This window comes from Neltuma alba, unplaced genomic scaffold, assembly GCF_004799145.2.
Source record: "Neltuma alba isolate B1F8T4 unplaced genomic scaffold, ASM479914v2 tig00010377_pilon, whole genome shotgun sequence".
NCBI classification, from domain to species: domain Eukaryota; kingdom Viridiplantae; phylum Streptophyta; class Magnoliopsida; order Fabales; family Fabaceae; genus Neltuma; species Neltuma alba.
In genome coordinates this window covers 166551-185190 of record NW_021635281.1, presented here as the reverse complement: position 1 = coordinate 185190, position 18640 = coordinate 166551, and the positions used below count along the sequence as shown (strand labels likewise).

General features: G+C 29.1%; 2 protein-coding genes across 5 annotated transcripts in view; both read left to right on the top strand.

Moving 5' to 3' along the window:
* LOC114756225 (probable leucine-rich repeat receptor-like protein kinase At1g35710) overlaps positions 1 to 18640 on the top strand; it is a 64038-nt gene that overhangs the window by 3996 nt on the left and 41402 nt on the right. The window contains exon 6 of the mRNA XM_028945163.1: positions 24 to 95. Within this exon, the coding sequence (XP_028800996.1) occupies positions 24 to 95 (72 nt within the window). The remainder of the gene's footprint in view (positions 1 to 23; positions 96 to 18640) is intronic.
* Positions 4332 to 8957, top strand: LOC114756220 (receptor-like protein kinase 5). Of its 4 annotated transcripts, none has more exons than XM_028945157.1 (5): positions 4332 to 4401; positions 5613 to 5822; positions 6330 to 6531; positions 6930 to 7001; positions 8421 to 8957. In XM_028945157.1, exons 3-5 carry the CDS (start codon positions 6333 to 6335, stop codon positions 8783 to 8785), a joined length of 636 nt encoding a protein of 211 aa, XP_028800990.1. In that variant the 5' UTR covers positions 4332 to 4401; positions 5613 to 5822; positions 6330 to 6332; the 3' UTR covers positions 8786 to 8957. The 4 variants fall into 4 exon arrangements, 3 of the variants coding, with proteins under 3 accessions (XP_028800990.1, XP_028800989.1, XP_028800991.1); XM_028945156.1 differs by lacking the exon at positions 4332 to 4401 and adding an exon at positions 5506 to 5518 and having other exon boundaries at positions 5748 to 5822; XM_028945158.1 differs by lacking the exon at positions 4332 to 4401 and adding an exon at positions 5506 to 5518 and having other exon boundaries at positions 5726 to 5822.

Genomic DNA, 18640 nt, shown 5'->3' with positions numbered 1-18640 from the left:
CAACCTAATACATCTATTGACAGGGATCATTCCGTCACAGATAGGATATCTTCAAAATCTCACTTATCTGGACTTGTCTTATAACAGTCTTACTGGTGAGTTAGATATCTTTCATTTCTACTATTGCCTTGCAAATTCACTAAATTTTGAAATATTGTATTTACCTCCACACAACCTAATATCTTTATTGACAAGGATTATTTCATCCCAAATAGGAGCTCTTCAAAATCTTACTTATTTGGACTTGTCTTCTAATAGTCTTACTGGTGTGTTATATCTTCCATTTCTACTCTTGCAAATTTACTCCAATTTAAAAATGCTATATTTGAAATGACCCCTTCTTAATACATAATTATAAAACCATTTTTTTGATGATAACCATGGCATACTTCATGCAAAAGTACACATATGCAACAACACAATAAAATATGCCTCCCATCACCATACTTCTCCTTATGGCTCCTTGACATGGTTCTGGGCTTTTTGTGCTAAGTAACCTGGCTAAAGATCACCCCACTCACATCAAGCAACGGATCCCTCTTGCACCTACACAACTCAAGAATGGACTATGGTGCAAGAGGTGTCTACCCAAGAGCTCTTTCTCAACTTCGGGCCAAGAAAAAGGAAGAACTATATGGGTCTGACAAAAAGACCAAACAGTATGATTAGTAGTGTATGCATACCACGCGGGCTTCAAGAACAATTATCCCCTACATAACAAAATCCCAACCTCCATATATGAACCCTTTGCTTAGTCACAATATAAATTAAAAATATCATAGTTCTGCGAAGTAAGATGATATAGTTTCAAACAAAGTACAACATATTTTCATTTTATTTAATAATATAATATCAGTATATCAAATTTAGTATCAGTTTATCACAAAAAAACATAATTCTCAATAAAATACAATTCAGGCATAATTAAATCGACATACTCTCCAATTTATCAAAATTTGTCATGTAAAAAAAAACATACTTTATTCATAGACATACTTTCACAAATTTATTTGAGAAAATAAAAATGTAGTAAACACCTTACAATTCAAAGCATTTATATAAAATAAATTAACCTTGGTTACCTCTACTTAACTCACAGCTTGAGAAAGAAAAGTACAAATTACAGACTCCAAAATATAAAGTAATATACAAATAATGATCTACAAATAATGTAGATACAATTTAATATACATACAAATAAATAACTTAAATTACATAGGATTTATTATTATTAATATATACATATATTTACTACTAAAAAATTCTTACTTCAAATAACAATTTTTCTTTACCCAAATAACTCATTTAAATTACAAATAAATATTGATTTTATTTAATTATGTAAAATTTTAATTTATAACTTAAGTTTCTAGCTTAAAAATCTTTTCCAATAATACATCCTTAACCTATTTCATATTTTAAGCCAATCAAAATCTCAATAATATATTAAATAACCCAAATAAGTTATTTAATTTAAATTTAATTGGTAAAAACATTCTATATCTCTTCAATAATACATTTTTCAACTAAAATCTTAGTGTAAAATTTTTAAAACAATCAATGAATAAATATAAACTGATTAAAATTTCAATAATATATCAAACAAATCAAATAAATTATTTAACTTAATTGTAATTGGTATAAATATGATATATATCATAAATGACAAATTTTTCAACAAAATAAATTTGATTTCAAATACCAAAAGTAATAAATGGACAAATATGGACTGATTAAAATTAACTACTTATTTACCTCTAAATTTCTATGGTCATCTATTGTCAAAACTCAATACTTACTTCATACCTAAATCCTAAAATTTTCTCTAAACATTATAATGATACTACTAATATAAAGCTCTAAATATATAAAAAATATTCAAAAAGAAAATTTAATAAAAAGAAGTACATTTATGTACCTAAATAATCCACAAAGCTTGTATTACTCTTCAAAATGTTAATGTTTCTCTGCTTCTCTCTCTTCCTCTCTTTCTCTGAGTCTCGTTCTCTCCCTCTCTTTCTCTTCTCTTCTCTGCCTAACACTCCCTCCTCTTATTTATCCTTCCCACTCAACTGTCTCATCCTATTTTTATTTCTTTATTTATTAACCTCCTCTATTTTTCTTCTTCTTCTTAAATGTTCTTGCCTTTTCCATCGAATTTGGTGGAAAGTGCGTGTTTTTTTTATTTTACTTTTTCTCTTTTTTTAATAAAGTATTATTATTTATAATAATAAAATATTATTATTTTATATGATTTAATTATTATTATTTTGAAATCATAATAATTTTTTTAATACCAAAAAAACATTTAGGATGTTAAGCTCTCCCTTTCTAAATAGAATTTTGTCTTTAAAATTTGTGACATGTAAGAAATATAGCAACATAACAACATTAAAGAAATAGACAATATCACTACACACATACTATCAACACACAAGATAGTACATAATCAGCACATCAACACATACTTAAGAAAACAGATGTGGATAATCATGTCACATTCGCTCCTCCGTTTCCCAAGGGGCATCACCACGAGACATGTCTTTCTAGAAAACTTGAAGTAACTGGATTGTTTTATTCCAAAGTTGCTTATCCTTAACATCTAGAATACATTTGAGCTTAGCTTGAAAGGTAAGATTCTCTTATAACTCAATCTCCTCAGTCTCGATCACATGAGATAGATCTGGATGATACTTCTTGAGTTGTGACACATGAAAGACATTGTGCTCATCAGAGAGATGCGGTGGTAAAGCAATTCGATAAGTGATCGGTCCAATTCACTCTAAAATCTCATAAGGTCCAAGATATCGAGGAGTCAGCTTCTTGGCCTTAATAGATCTACTAATACCAGTCACTAGTGAAACTTTCAAAAACACATAGTCACCCAATTCAAATTTCAAAGGCCTCCGTCAATTTGCATAACTCTTCTAGAGACTCTGAGCGGTCATCAACTTTGATTAATTCAATTTTTTTTATGGTTGCATCCACAAAGCCAGGGCCAACAATAGTTCTATCACTCAATTCAATCCAACACAGTGGTGATTTACACTTTCTTCCATACAATGCTTCATAAGGTGCCATCTGATGCTCGCATGATAGCTATTATTATAGGCGAATTCTGCTAGTGGAACATGATGATCCCAACTACCCAAAAATTCAATGGCACAAGCCCTCAACATATCCTCGAGAGTTGGATGGTTCTCTCAGTTTGACCATCAGTTTGGGGATGATACGCCGTACTGAACTTCAACTCTGTGTGAAAGGCTCCTTGCATATCTCAATCTGATATGATATCTTTTGGTATCTCATGCAATCTCATAATCTCATCTACGTACAATTGAGCGAGTTTTTCCATAGAATAAGTAGACTTGATTGGGAGAAAGTAGGATGACTTTGTTAGTCTATCTACAATGATAAAGTCCATTAAAATGATATCCTATTTTCACTTAGAGATTTCCAAGTTTTGGATTAAACTCGGTGGCTGTTGGTGTTCAATTTTGACTTTCTGACAAGTCAAACCCTTGAGTACCAAATTAGTCATATCACACTTTATCCCTGGCCACCAATACTCTTGCTTTAGATCATGGTACATCTTGGTTATTCCAGGGTGAATGGTGTACTTAGTTCTATGTGCCTCCTCAAGAATTGTCTTTTTTATTTTTTTATTATCTGGAACACAAATCCTTCTCTTGGACCTTAAGATTCCTTCGTCTTCAATGTCATAATCCGATACAGCTCCATTTTCTAGTTCTTCTCTTACCCTTATTAATTCATCATCTTTCATTTGGGCTATCTTCAACTCTTTAAAAAAGTCAAAGTCCCCAAGTACTCCATTTAAAGTAACAATAATCTCCATTATCTTAGCCATAATTGGTATTTCTATTAGCTCCTCTAGCAAGTGATGCTCTGTCATACTCATATAGAAAACATGAATTGTCTTTCTACCCAATACACTAGCCACCATATTAGCCTTCCCTGGATGGTATTCTATTCAAAATCATAATCCGCTAAGAATTCCATCCCTCTTCATTGACGATTATTTAACTCTTTTTGATCTACCAGGTCCTTTAAGCTTTTATGGTCACTGAAAATCTCACACTACACACCATAAAGATAGTGTCTCCAAATCTTTAAGGCAAACACAATTGCTACTAGTTTCAAGTCATAGGTGTGGTAATTTTCCTCATGAGGTCTCAATTGTCCGAATGCATAAGCTACTACCCTATTATCTTGCATCAATACACTGCCCAAACCTTTCAAAGATGCATCTGTGTACACCGTATACAATAGTGATGGTTCAGGTATAGTGAGAACAGGTGTCATGGTCAACTTCGTTTTCAACTCTTGAAATGCAGCTTCACACTTTTTTGTCCATACAAGAGGTTTGTCCTTCTTCATCAGGTTAGTTAGTGGCATGGCTATTTGAGAAAAGCTTTTAATGAAATGGCGGTAATACCTGATTACCCCACAAAGCTTCTTACTTCAGTCACAAACTTGGGAGTTTCCCATTTTAACATTGCCTCTACTTTACTTGGATCCACGACCACACCTTTGGCAGATACCACATGACCTAAAAACTTTACCTCCTTTAACAAAAACTCACACTTGCTCAAGTTGGCATACAACTTGTTCTCTCTTTATATTTGTAATACAATATGAAGGTGTTTACGATTCTCCTCCTCACTTTTTGAGTACATGAGATATCATCAATGAAAACTACAACAAACTGATCTAAATAAGGCCTGCAAATTCTATTCATATAGTCCTAAACACCGCTAGGGTGTTTGTTAACCCAAAAGGCATCACTAGAAACTCATAGTGACCATAACGAGTTTGAAAGTGGTCTTGGGAATGTCCTCTACCCTGATCCTTAACTGATGATAGTTAGACCTTAAATCAGTTTTGGAGAACACAGAAGAACCTACAAGCTGATCAAGCAAGTCATCAATTCTTGGAAGGGGATACTTATTCTTAATTGTGACCTTATTCAACTGACGATAATCTACAATAATGGCTTCGACTACCCTTGTGACTGGGATAGCATATCTTGCAATGTCTTTGGAAATGTAATTTCAATAGAACAACTAAGAATCCATTCACAGCAACCTCGGCTAGTAGATCTTAACTTCACCACATTACAAAAACTAAAATATTTATATCTTTCTAGAATGAGGTTAACAGGTACCACTCTGATTTTAAGCGAAGCTCTTTATTCATTCGTTCATTCATCTAATGTCTTATAATAATCTTACTTACATTACACTCTTGCCAACCTTACTCATTTAAAGTTGCTCAATATGAATGGAAACAATCCAGTTGGACCCGTTCATTCAACTTTGTATTTTACGAAAAATATTAAAGACTTGTTTTTGTACACAAGTTTATTTATTGCATCACAAAAGAACTAGTAGTATATAGCCTAATAATCATGGAATAGAGTTGATAAGTACCATTCCAACTCAGATTGGAGTTCTTCTTAATCTCATAAATCTGAACTTATCTTACAACAATCTTACTAGTAATTTATGTGCCTTATACTATACCTTACAAATTCACTCAATTTAAAACTGTTATATTTACCTTTATGACTTAATAAAATAGGTTATTACCAGGTACCATTCCAACGCAGATAGGAGCTCTTCAAAATCTCAATTATTTGAACTTGTTTCATAACAACTTTTTATTTGATCAAAAATAACCTAAGACATACATTTGCAATTAAAAGGAATGTGTTTTGATTTTGACAGATCCAGTTCCAACTCAAATAGAAGATCTTCCACAACTCACATATCTAAACTTGTCTTACAACAATATTGTTTCAAGTGAGTTACTTCTCATCCTTATCTAAATTAAAAAAAAGGAAAAATGAAATATTACATTGAAGACATGTTTTAAATGATCAAAATACCTAGCATATGTTTTGAGCTAAAAAAAAAAAAAACTATAGCATTACGAAGTCACTTTTAAGCTTTATGATACAAACAATTCAAACATAATAGGGAGAATTACAATCAAGCTCTAAGGAAGAGAAATAATTACTAAAACAATAACAACCTCAGCAGCCTATAAAGACAAGTGCCAAAATACACAATGACAATTTTTAGAACTTATTTTGTAATTATTTTTCTTCCTTAAGACTTGATTGTAATTCTCCCAATGTAATAAGAAAAAGAGAATAATATGCTGAATGCTTTATGAATTAACCACAATAATAAAGAAACAAGCTTTTGGTTGTAATGGAAACTCCTTCAGTGAAACTTCTAAAGTGATGGTGTAAGCTTTTGTTATTCAAACACATGGCTATAATATCACAACTGCCATGACCGTGGGGAATGAGCATGCATTGCTTCAAAGCAAATGGTGGCTCCCACTACTATTGTGACTGGGATGGCATATCATGCGATGGCTTAGGAAGAGTTATCTTAATTAACCGACCAAGAATCTATTCACAGCATCCTCAGCTAGCAGATCTCAACTTCACTGAATTAGAAAGACTAAAATACTTAAATCTTTCTAGAATGGGGATAACAGGTACAACTTTAATTTAAATTAGAACCCTTCATTCATTCATCCAATATTTACACTTGTCTTGCAATAATTTTACTTACTTCCACTAACCTTAATTATTTAAGATTACTCAATTTGAATAGAAACAATCTAATTGGAGTCGTTCGTTCAGTACTGGGTGTATGACAACTATAAAAGACTTACATTTGTGCACACATTTATTCACTATGTTATAAAAAAAATATTATATTCGAATTTTCATATAATGGTGACAGGTACCATTCCAACTCACATAAGAGGTCTTCAAAATCTCAATTATTTGGACTTGTCTTGCAACAACCTTACAGGTGCCCTACCTTCTACCTTTCCCAACTCATAATATAAAAAAATATTGTATTTATATTTTCATGGAATGGTGACAGGTATCATTCCAACTCATATAGGAGGCCTTCAAAATCTCAATTATTTGGACTTGTCTTGCAACAACCTTTCAGGTGTTCTACCTTCCAACCTTCTCAACTTTATTTAGAATCACTAGATTTGAGTAGAAACAAAAAAATAGTTGGGGTCATTCTTTAAACTTCAGGTTTTATGGCAGATCTCCACAACTTATATTTATACTCAAATTTATTCACTACAGGTGGCATCCCTTCTTCAATTTTCGATTTGAGATATTTAGAAGATTTTGATGTTTCTCAAAATCAATTAAGTGGTGGCATTCCAGAAAAATTAGGAAATTTCAGTATTGGCGTTCACATAAATGTCTCCCAAAATAATCTGAGTGGAAACGTACCGGACATTTTGAACTACTTAGATGTTGATGTTAACTTTAGTCACAACAAATTCAATGGAATATTATCGTCTAATATATGCAATGAGCCACCAACATGTAGCATTGACTTAAGCTACAACAGTATCTCTGGTAGCATACCTGGAGAATTTGGTAGGCTACAATACATCAACTTGTCATACAATCTTCTTAGTGGCTATGTTCCAAGTGAAGTTTATAGCTCTTTTCCTCATGACATTTTAAATGGTAATAGAGAATTACTTACGCCAGAGAAGATACATAAAGGCTCAAAGTCTTGGCTGAAAATCATTATTCCTTTGACAGTTTTTCTTGTCATCACATTTGTTGTGGGTTTTATCTTATTTGAATCATTCAAAAAGCACAAAAAATCCATAAGTAAGGCAAGAGAAGCAAAAAATGGGGATTTGTTTTCCATATGGAATTATGATAGAAAAATTGCATATGAAGATATCATTGAAGCAACAGAGGACTTTGACATCAAATATTGTATCGGAACCGGTGCTTATGGAAGTGTTTATAGGGCACAACTTCCAAGTGGCAAAATCATAGCATTGAAAAAACTCCATAGAAGAGAATATGGAAACACATTTTTGGCCAAGAGTTTTCACAATGAAGTGAAGATGTTGAGTGAAATTCGACATCGCAATATTGTAAAGCTTCATGGTTTTTGTTTACATAATCAATGCATGTTTCTCATATATGAATACATGGAAAGAGGAAGCCTTTTTTATGTGTTGAATTATGATGATGAAGCTAAAGAGTTGAATTGGAGTAAGAGAGTGAATGCCATTAAAGGAATAACAAATGCTTTGTTGTATATGCATCATCACTGTGCTCCTTCAATTATCCACCGAGACATAACAAGCAATAATATATTGTTGAACTCAAAGATGGAAGCTTTTTTATCAGACTTTGGCACAGCTAGGATCATTGATCCAAATACATCTAATCAGACTCTTTTAGTTGGTACTTATGGTTATGTTGCTCCAGGTGGGCTTTTCTAATTCTCTACTACTGCTCCTTCTATGTTGTATTTTATTTCTATAGTATATTGCTTGTCTTGGGATAAATACATAATTATTTAATTTTTGGCCCATTGCAGAGCTTGCATACACCTTAGTTGTTACTGAAAAATGCGATGTTTATAGTTTTGGGGTGGTGACATTAGAAACAATTATGGGAAGACATCCTGGAGATTTGATATTATCTTTGTCAAAGACCTGTACAGAAAGCATTTTGCTTAAGGATATTCTAGACTCACGTCTCCCTTTGCCATCACAGAAAGATGCAAGAGATATAACTCTTTTGGTGACAATAGCATTAGCATGCTTGAACCCATCTCCCAAATCTCGACCATCAATGCAACAGGTGTCTCGAAGGCTTTTATCTTCCAGCCTTCCATTAGCAATTCCTTTCAATAATATCTCAATCCAACATTTAGCAAATGAAGATATGCCAATAATGTAATAAAAAGCTTGGAGATTTGGCTCATTGTTTGCTTTGTACCTCATATGAAACTTTTAACGACTTGCTTCAAAGTCTAGATTTAAAATATGCCATATGTTTAATTTGTTGCAGTTGATATTTGTCTTATTCTGTTTAAATAATAAGGTATCAAAATTGAATTATAAGAAATGCATACATAGAAGCAACCTCACCAAACCTGCCTCTCATAATGTTTTCGTTACTAAACTTATCTTTTGCAACTTAAAACTTTTCAAGTTGACCAAAGTGAGTTTCAAGGTCCTCCTCATATCAGCTGCCAGTAAAAAGGCAAAATATTAGTAAATCAATCGTGGCTATCACATAAATCATCAATTATTATATATAGCATCTTTTCTATTATTCAACTTATTACCAAGAACATCAAAGAAATAATCTTTTTGTCTTCTCTTCTATTAATAAACATTTAGAGCAATAATAGCTCCAGTAACATTGTTGCCTAAAACTGGTAAGTGGAATAGAGTGATTAGTAGAATTTTGATATGCTCTCGCTCATTAATGACTATGCGCTTACAATTCATCATTATATACACACACACATGTATATAACCTAATTTCTACATGTGCATAAGATCATTGAAGTTTAGCAGAAACACCCACAGGACTTGCGGTGAATTAGAAGTAGTCAAGGTCATGGGAATGACTCCTATCAAGCTGTTGTTTGGAGACGCCAATTTCAGAGAGCATGAAGGATTAGTTTGAACAATAATGGTATGCTAAGGTAGAGAGATATGAAAGCAATAGGCATACATTTTATCATTTAATAAAGTTTAGAATGTGTTACTCTAGTTCTGGTGAAAGTAAATTTACTAAAGCAAGAAAATCCACAGCTTGGGATGGTGCTTATTGAAAACAAAAAATTAAAAATTAAAATAAAAAGAGACTAAAAAAAAAAAGCTAATTTGGGAGCCAAGTTATTGGCCTTTTGATGGCTCAACTACCCGCCCACAACTTTTGTCAAAATGGCTTGTACTAGGAATCGATTTTATGACCAATATTATGATAATCTTTGCAGTAACGGTCTACATTTAAAATTGTTAATGGATGGTTTTTAAGCAAGAAAATAATTCTTAAAATCTGACATCTAGGACATAATTTTTATTTTAGACTTTACATATATTAAAACATTAAATTATAAAAAAAAATAGATTAAATATGAATTGTTTAATTTTTAATTTGATCAGTTCTAATCTTGAAACTGAACCCTCATAACACAGGATTATTTGCATTTACCTAATACTCCCCGGCTTCTATTTATAAGTTTCAAATTTATGAAAGAGTGTGATCTATTTTATAAGCTTCAATTTAGGGTTTGTCTTAACATTTGATATTTTTTTTAATGTTATCCATAATTATTTCTCTATTTTATATTTCCCCACATATTCTCTTTCATCTTTTTTTCTCATTTATTATAAGAGCATATTTGAAAACAAAATATATTTTTAATTTATTTATTATTTTAAAATAATTTTAACTAATTATTTGTTATACGTAAGTTGGTTATTTAAAACTCATAATAAGGAGCAGAGTGAGTAATTCCCTGGTATGTATTTTGGTTTTGCCATCGATTCTCTAACATATAATCCTAGCTCTATTTATAAGGTAGAGAGAGAAGGGCTTTTTACTCATGTTTATAAGTCACTTTATTGAATTTTCAATATAAATGTACTATTTTGTTATTTTTTAGTGTAGATATTTATTTTTTTCCCCTTAAAAGATGGTTGACTAACAAGTTAATTGATATGGGCCGCATTTTTGTTATAAAAAGTCCAAGCCTAAAATCAAAATTCTTCACTAAATTGTGGGCTTGGGGCTCGAAAACTAGGCCCAGTGCACCTAGATTAAGTATGGATTATTTATTTGTTCCTATGATCAATTTAAATTTCTTTATGTGGAAGAAACCGTGATTATAATAATTTATGATTGAAAAATCATATATATATATTTATTTTAAGAAAATTAATATTAATATTAATAAATTCTCAAACCTAGCTATCCCTAAGTTGATTATTTGAAAATCTATCATGTTATAATTATTTTTTTTCCAAAAATGTTCTTAGGACTGAGGTTATATCTAAAATTGAAAAGTTGGTTGCTAAAATATTTTATACAATTATTTCCTTAAATTTTAGTTAAATTTGGTTGTTAAAATATTGTATACATTTATTTAATTGAAATTTTGTCCAAGAGTTAATCTAAAACTTAAGATGGAAATAAACGTAAACAAAAAATGAATGATATAATATCTTCATAATATTTAATCATTTTATGAGTTTTATTATTAAGAATGATCAAATTACATTGTTAATACATTACAAAGAGTTAGCTTATTAGAAATTTAATTCATATATATAGAGATGGACTTAAATGAAAATGAATTTTGCTCCAAAGTCCAAACAAAGGACTCTTAATTTATTCACAAAAGTCTCTTATTTTAGGGTCGACCATGTGAATGCCGCACCTAAAGGTGTCAATTTCCGCAAGCAAGTGAAAAATTAAATTATAGGTCAACTTATAATTAAAAAATATCAAAATAAATAAAAATCTCATTTCAACTCTCTATGTATTGTAAAACCTTTTTTTCCTAAATAAATATTACTTTCAAGTGTATCATCCCAAGGAACTGAAATCAAATCCAAGCAAATCAAGAGCTTGTTATGATGCTTACGACCATTTCATTGTTTTACTTTTGTGAAGTTAATGAAAATTTCAAACACAACTCAGCAATTAATATCTAAAGAGTAAAATACTATAACCTCTTTTGTATTTTGTCTTAATTACACAGACCTCCTCTCTATCTTGAAAACATACACTTAAATCTAAACCATTAACTCCGTTAAGAATATTTTAAAAAGATATTTTTTTAAATTCAAATTTATATTGAAATACTTTCTATTTGCTAAATTACCATTCATAATCCTAAATCCCAAAATCTTGGTTAAAACTATATCGAAGAATTTAAAATTTTCTCCTTCACCTTAATTTTATTTATTTTATTTTTGAAAATTGTTGTTTGTTTAATTTTTTTATTGTATTAGGCCAAAAATTAAGTAATTTAGTTCATGCAAACATAAATTTAAATGGTTTATATAAGTTTTCAAACTCGCATAATTTATATTATGTGATAAGAAAATAAGCATTCAAAATATTTTCTAGTCATTTAAAAAAATCTTAATTTTCAATATTTTATGAGGAACTAAAATTATATAATTCTATACTATAATTAAAATTAAAATTTTTATAAAATATTAAAAATTTTGAAAATACATGTATTATAATTATTTTTTGTTGTATCAAAAATTATTTTTTTTAAAGATATAAATGTATAAATAACATTTATGTTAAAGAGGGATATTTTGAACAAAATAAAAATTTAAAAATCAAACTTAACAGTCAACAAACGGTTGGATGGATGGAAATTGAATTTTAAAAATATAAGGAAGGTTTGTGTAACATACATTTTAATTTGAAGGGAAGTTTATATATGTTTTCAAAATAGAAGGGAGGTTTCTATAATTTAAGTAAAATAGAGGGGTAATCAATATATTTTACTCATATCTAAATATATATATATTTATATGTCATCAACCCCCCACATCATTAGAAAAATTGAAGGGTAAAATAGCATCATAATACTTTCTTTATACTTAATAAAATATTCAATTAACTAATTTGAAAAGATTAAAGAAGATAAATAAATTATTTTACAGTATTTTATTTTATTTAGTTATAAATTTATATATAATATAATGATACATATAAGTAGTTCATGCAATATATATTCTAATTAATTAATTTATTTAGCTTTCTTAATATTTTTAAATTATTCAACTGAGTCTTATGTTAAAAAACAGATGTAGTATTATTTATGATGCAATTTTATCCATACTTAGTTGTGCCCAAATGGCCAAATGTCTGTTAAAAAATCATGACATATGGGCAATCTTTTTAAAACACTTCCACAGAGGCAAGTGACATGGTAGACTGATTTGACTTTTTCTGTTAAAAAAAAAATTGTTGACTCGATGGAACGTGGATTATAAGATTTAAAAATATTTATAAACACTTAAATAAATAAATACAACCGGCTAGAGGTTGGACGGAGGGCGAGAAAACCCGATGGAGAACCCAAGTGGGAGCAACTTTGTCTTAGGTGTGGAAACGATCTATTGAAAGATAAGATCCAATTCATTGTGGTGTTTGTATTCCTTCTATACCTAACGTGAAATCCCACTGAAGCCCTTGTTAGCAAATACTCATCCGATCTTATTTATAAGTTATTTTTTATATGTTTCACATAAATTTAAAAAATTTAAATTTTAGTAATTTTTATTTAAAATTCATTAACTTTTTAACTTTATCCCTATTAAATATACATTATAACTTATGTAAACAAAATCAACACAATAATAAATGAAGGATAAAATTGTATCTCTATATAAAAAATTTCTCTCAGTATTCTATAGATAAGAGTAAAAAATATATGTTTTCTCTACTTTATAAATAAAATCAGAAGAGTAAGATTTACCAAAAAAGTTTATATTAATTAGAATTAAATGCTAGGACATGCCAATCTTAAAAATGATATATGAATTGGGATGAAGATGACGCCGCATTTGAGGCGTCAATGGGAATGACGGGGGGTTCCCTTTGTCAGTTGATGAAGATGATGTTGAGATGGGGACGAAGATTTTCTTTCTATGCACATTATTCTCACATTTTTTTTCCTTTTTTTTAATGAGAATTAAATGAAGACAAAATTAGAAAATAATTAGCATTGCTTAAATTATGTATTTTATAAGTGATTTATATTTAGGATAAAATTTTTCTTCCTAAAAGTGATTTATAATAAAAACGGGAGCGTTACCCTACAGCATGCCAAAATAAAACAAATTCGAAGGTTTTCTCCCCCTTCAATGAATCAATTTATTTACCAATGATGATTTTATTTTTTGGCCAACCAATGATGACTGTTCCCTCCTTTTTTCAGGTGAAATAAAGATATACTTAAATTTGAACTTGAGATTAATTTTTTCTAGATTTGGAGTAATTGAGAAATAATCCTCTCAATAAGTGATAAAGAATATAATTGTTTTTTTTTCCGCTATAGGCAATCCTATTCGAGTTATTGTTGGGTACTAAATGTGGACACTTCTCCTCGTGGAGATTTAAACCTTAGTTCGCTATGTTATGAGGGATTAGTCCCTTCTGCTAGACACAACCTCTGTTGGTAAATATAATTATTGTTTTTCATTGGTCGCAGCGTGCAGAGTGCCTCCCCATCATTTCAACTTCACCGACATTGGCATATCGGAAATTTGATGTATATGTGTATATGCGGACAATTACTATTTAATATTTTAAGAGGGAGGACACATTAAAAGACCGTTGTATTTGATGCCCAAAAAGAAAGAAAGACTGTTGTATTTGTTTTTTTTTTTTGGGACCTCCCATCGTTTTAGTTTTTTGCCAAATATTTTCAATTTTAAAGCTGTCAATTTTTTCATTTACCTGTTTAACCTTTGCATGTCACATGTTAAAATGTAAAAAGCTTTCTTCTTCTTTGTTTTTTTTTTGGTTTTTTACCTTTGAAAATGCTCTTCTTTTTTTTTTTGTCCTCCAGTGTTCCCAAACTTGGCAATGAAATATGTGCACCGTAACTGCTCATTGATAATTTGGGAGATAAATTATTAATTTGAAAGATAACACAGATAATGTGCGAAAGATAAAACAGATAATGTGCGACGTGGTCGGATCCAGATGTAGTCGGAACAAAACTCTGGTGAATTGGGTAGACAAAAAAAAAAAAAAAATAAAACAGATAAAATCTTATATTTAGAATTAAAGTAAACTCATCGTCTAGTTTTTTTATTTAGAACCAAAAATAGTATTATATTATAGGATCTCTTAGTTTTTTTCTAGTGGTCAATTGGAATCACAAAAACTTGTGTTGACTTATGTTATAATTGCTTTAGGACTTCCTCTTTAGGATTTGTTTAATTATTTTATTCACGCACATTACATATTTATATTAGCATCAAGGAAGGCCTCGTTATTAAATGATGATAAATTTCGTTTTCACAATAAGATGTGGACTTTATGAATTATTTGATTTTCATTTTATATTTCTACGATCTTATGGTAGACTACTTATCTGTATATAGGCTTTGATACGTCATATATAATCATTGAATTGATTAGAGATTATCATGTGATAATTAGCAATTTAATTAAAATTGAAGGTAAAACACGTAACTTTGGATGGATTTGAACTGAGTTAATTGTATTTTAATAAAGTTCAAAGCAGACTATATTTAATACTATACTGTTAGCCAAACAAACGATAAAAAGAAAATTTTATATTTTTTTATAGAAAATTATTTTTTATTATGATTTATATTAATAAGTTTTTATTATATGATTTATATACCCAGGTAATACACAAACTTGCTCCCTTATCGTAAATTTTATTTTATATAAAAGTTTGTATTCTTAATTTTGAACATGGAAATTTATGTCCCTAATCTGCAGAATCATTCTTAAATTCCAATTCTCGTGTTTGAGTAATCATAAGTGTACACTGAACGATCCTCGTGTGCTCTTATCTACCATTGAAAATTTATTCAAACAGTTCAAATTTAATTTTTTTTAATTTGTAATTTTCAAATAATAAATGTACTATCTCCGGTCCTCAATAACATAATAATCCTCTGGTAAAAATAAAATAACATGACAATTATATAATTAAAAAAATTCAGAAATATTCGTAAATGGTGCTCTAGCGCTATGACTTATTATTAGCTATATGCAAATATGAGTTCTATGAATTCTAATATAAATATTTACTCCAAACAGAGGCAGTTTCTAGTAGTAATTAATAATTAGTTGTTTTATTTATACAATTTAAACAGGTACGTTTGCAAATATCTCAACACTAAGCTTAAATTTGAAACCCCATCTAAGCATGACGATGATGCTGTTATTGGGGCAGCTAAGTAATTAATTAATTAATGGAAGAAATCTGAATGAGTCAATAATAAAATAATAAAATATTAAAATCATGCATAAAATCAAATCTTATTATACATATTTAATTTACATTTATAGAGACTTGATTAGCATGAAAGACGCTCAAAGTGATCAGCCCTTCCATTTAATTATTAGTGACATGATCAATTTCGAACACAAATAAGATCTACGTAATTGTCGAAACGTGCGATGCCAGCGAGGTTCTTACTATATTAAAATAACATGATAATTCTGTGACAACAATAACATAATAATCATATAATTTAGAGAAAATTCGGAAAATTTTTTGTAGCATGTCCTGGTGATCGATATTTATAACATAAAATATACAAGATATTGAAACTTGCATTATTCACAAACCGTGTTCTATGTCTTCTTTTAAATTTTATGCACACATATATATGAACTTATAAATTCTAATGTGGAATATAGCTATTCCAAACACAGTCTGCATATATAAATATATATATATATATATATATGTATATATAAATAATTAAACAAGAGTCTTATCTCTATTAGTAATTAATTAGTTAATTGAAGAAATCTGAGCGAATCAATATTAAATACGGACATAATTTAAGACTTAATTTATCTCTTAATAAAATAAATTAGATGCATGTTGCTGGAAATTATGGGGAAATTAAATCAAATTTTTTAAATTGCAAAGTTGAAGACTTTAAAGATTCATCAGGTGATGTGAAACTTCCACAACATTTGAATACTCAAAACAATATATATTTATTGAGTGATAGCAAATGAAGATTTTAAATCAAATGCTTACTATATATAAAAAAATTTTAAAGGAGAGTTATTGTATTTTAAGATTTTTCTTTATCTGTGTAAAATATGTATTATTTGAGATTTTAATGCCAATAACTATTTTATAGTTATACCATCTTAAGTTTATACATTCAGTTTAGTTTTTTCCCCCTCAAATCATCTTCTTGCTAAAAAGTGTGGAGTTTGACCATTTGTTTAAGAGTTAACCATGATCTTATTTTTAAAGTATAATTTTGTCTCTGACCTTTTAGAAGTGTAATTCTGCTCATAATTTTATTTTTCAAGTACAGTTTTGTCTTCATCTTTTCTTTTTAGGATGCAATTTTGCCCCTAAAACAAGTTCAGATACCACTAAAAAAATGACGGGCAAAAGTACACCTGAAAAATAAGATCAAAGTCAAAATTATACATTAACTCTTTGTTTAATTAGAATTCCCACATCTAACTCTTGTAGGATTCTGCATCTTTAATTCCTTTCATGTTATCTTGTTATCGTCACGATTAGAAAATTTATAGATAACATTAGACTTACAAAATAATTTCTGAGACTCATAGTCACTTAGCGCCAAATTCTTGCGACAAAATTAGATCTACCATAGATTTCACAGGAAAAAATATATATGTTTAAAATTTACTACTTTTATTTTTACTTGTCAAAAAATATACTTTATAATAAATAATACATGCCCATGCACTTGCTAACGAATTTATTATTGACCTGAGTTGAGGTGAATTTTTTTCATTCATTTTCAATGTTATTCACGGAGAATTTAATTTCTTTTGTATCCAACAGAAATCAACTGACTAAATCAATTATCCCATGGAAAAATATTAATATGTTGACTCCTATAATTTCACTTGATTTTTAATTAAATAATTATAAGTTTTATTAGGTTGCTGTATTGATTTTTCATTAAATTTCATATTACATTAATTTGCCGTATTTATAATTTATAATTACTAAAGGACAACAGTTAAAATTAGGACTTATACTCCTCCTGTTTTAAATGTAAAAGTTATCTTATAGCATGATTTTGACTACAAAATGAGTCTTACATTTAGGATTGAAGGATAATTATATTTAGAATGAAAGCAAGTGTTTTCATATATTTAGAAGTTTTAGGATGTTTCATATCAAATATCAAAGGCTATCTTATGGTTATGTTTAAGTTTGAAAAAAAATTGTGCAATTTAGCCTTGATTTTTATTTGTGTGTGTCGGTCAAAGTGCAATACATCTTTTATAAGCTTAAAATTAGTTAGATTATTTAATACTCCTATGATAATAAATCTTTAAAAAAATTTATGTGCAAGGACCCCATTGCTCTTTGCGGGTCAAGGTCTTCGAAAATCCCAGGACGAGTGGGACATTAGGTTGTCCAAATTTAAGAGATTTATAATAAAATTTTAAATAAAAAATATTATGCACATTTTGTTTATTATCTTATGAGATTTTATTTATCATGTGCCTATAACAAATAAATTAAGTACAAAATAGAGTTAGATATAATTTACTCAAGTTATCAGATCCAATCATCCAATCAAGATTTTTATTATCAATAATACTTAACAAAATTTTAACCATGTAAGTTTTTATTATTAGAAAAATTCTTGTGCTAAAATTTTATGGGAGAATTATGTCTCATAAATATAAAAATGAACCTAAATTAGGTCTTGTTTGATTTTATTTTCTATTTTTATGTTTTTAGAAAAATTTTCTGGAGTAATTTCTGAGAACAAGTTTGAAAAATAAAAAAAAATGTTTGGATTACTATGCCTCTGAGAAACTAAAATCTATAATCTGAAACTAAAAAGATTAAAATCAAAATAAGAGCAAATTTTAAAGAATAAATATTGTATTAACCTATAATATCTTGCACTATAAGGTAATTTCATTTTAAATTGCTTAAATATCTGTTAGGAGGGGCTTTATTAACATCATTATTTTCATTCATTTTTTAGGACATTATTTTCATCCATAAAACGTAGACTTGAGACTTTTGTTAAT

Excerpts from the sequence above, each read along its gene's own strand:
- LOC114756220 (XM_028945157.1), top strand. The coding sequence starts at position 6,333 with ATGAGCATGCATTGCTTCAAAGCAAATGGTGGCTCCCACTACTATTGT. Across the intron at positions 6,532-6,929 it reads TTCTAGAATGGGGATAACAG|GTATCATTCCAACTCATATA; the intron begins GTACAACTTTAA and ends GAATGGTGACAG. Across the intron at positions 7,002-8,420 it reads GTCTTGCAACAACCTTTCAG|AGCTTGCATACACCTTAGTT; the intron begins GTGTTCTACCTT and ends GGCCCATTGCAG.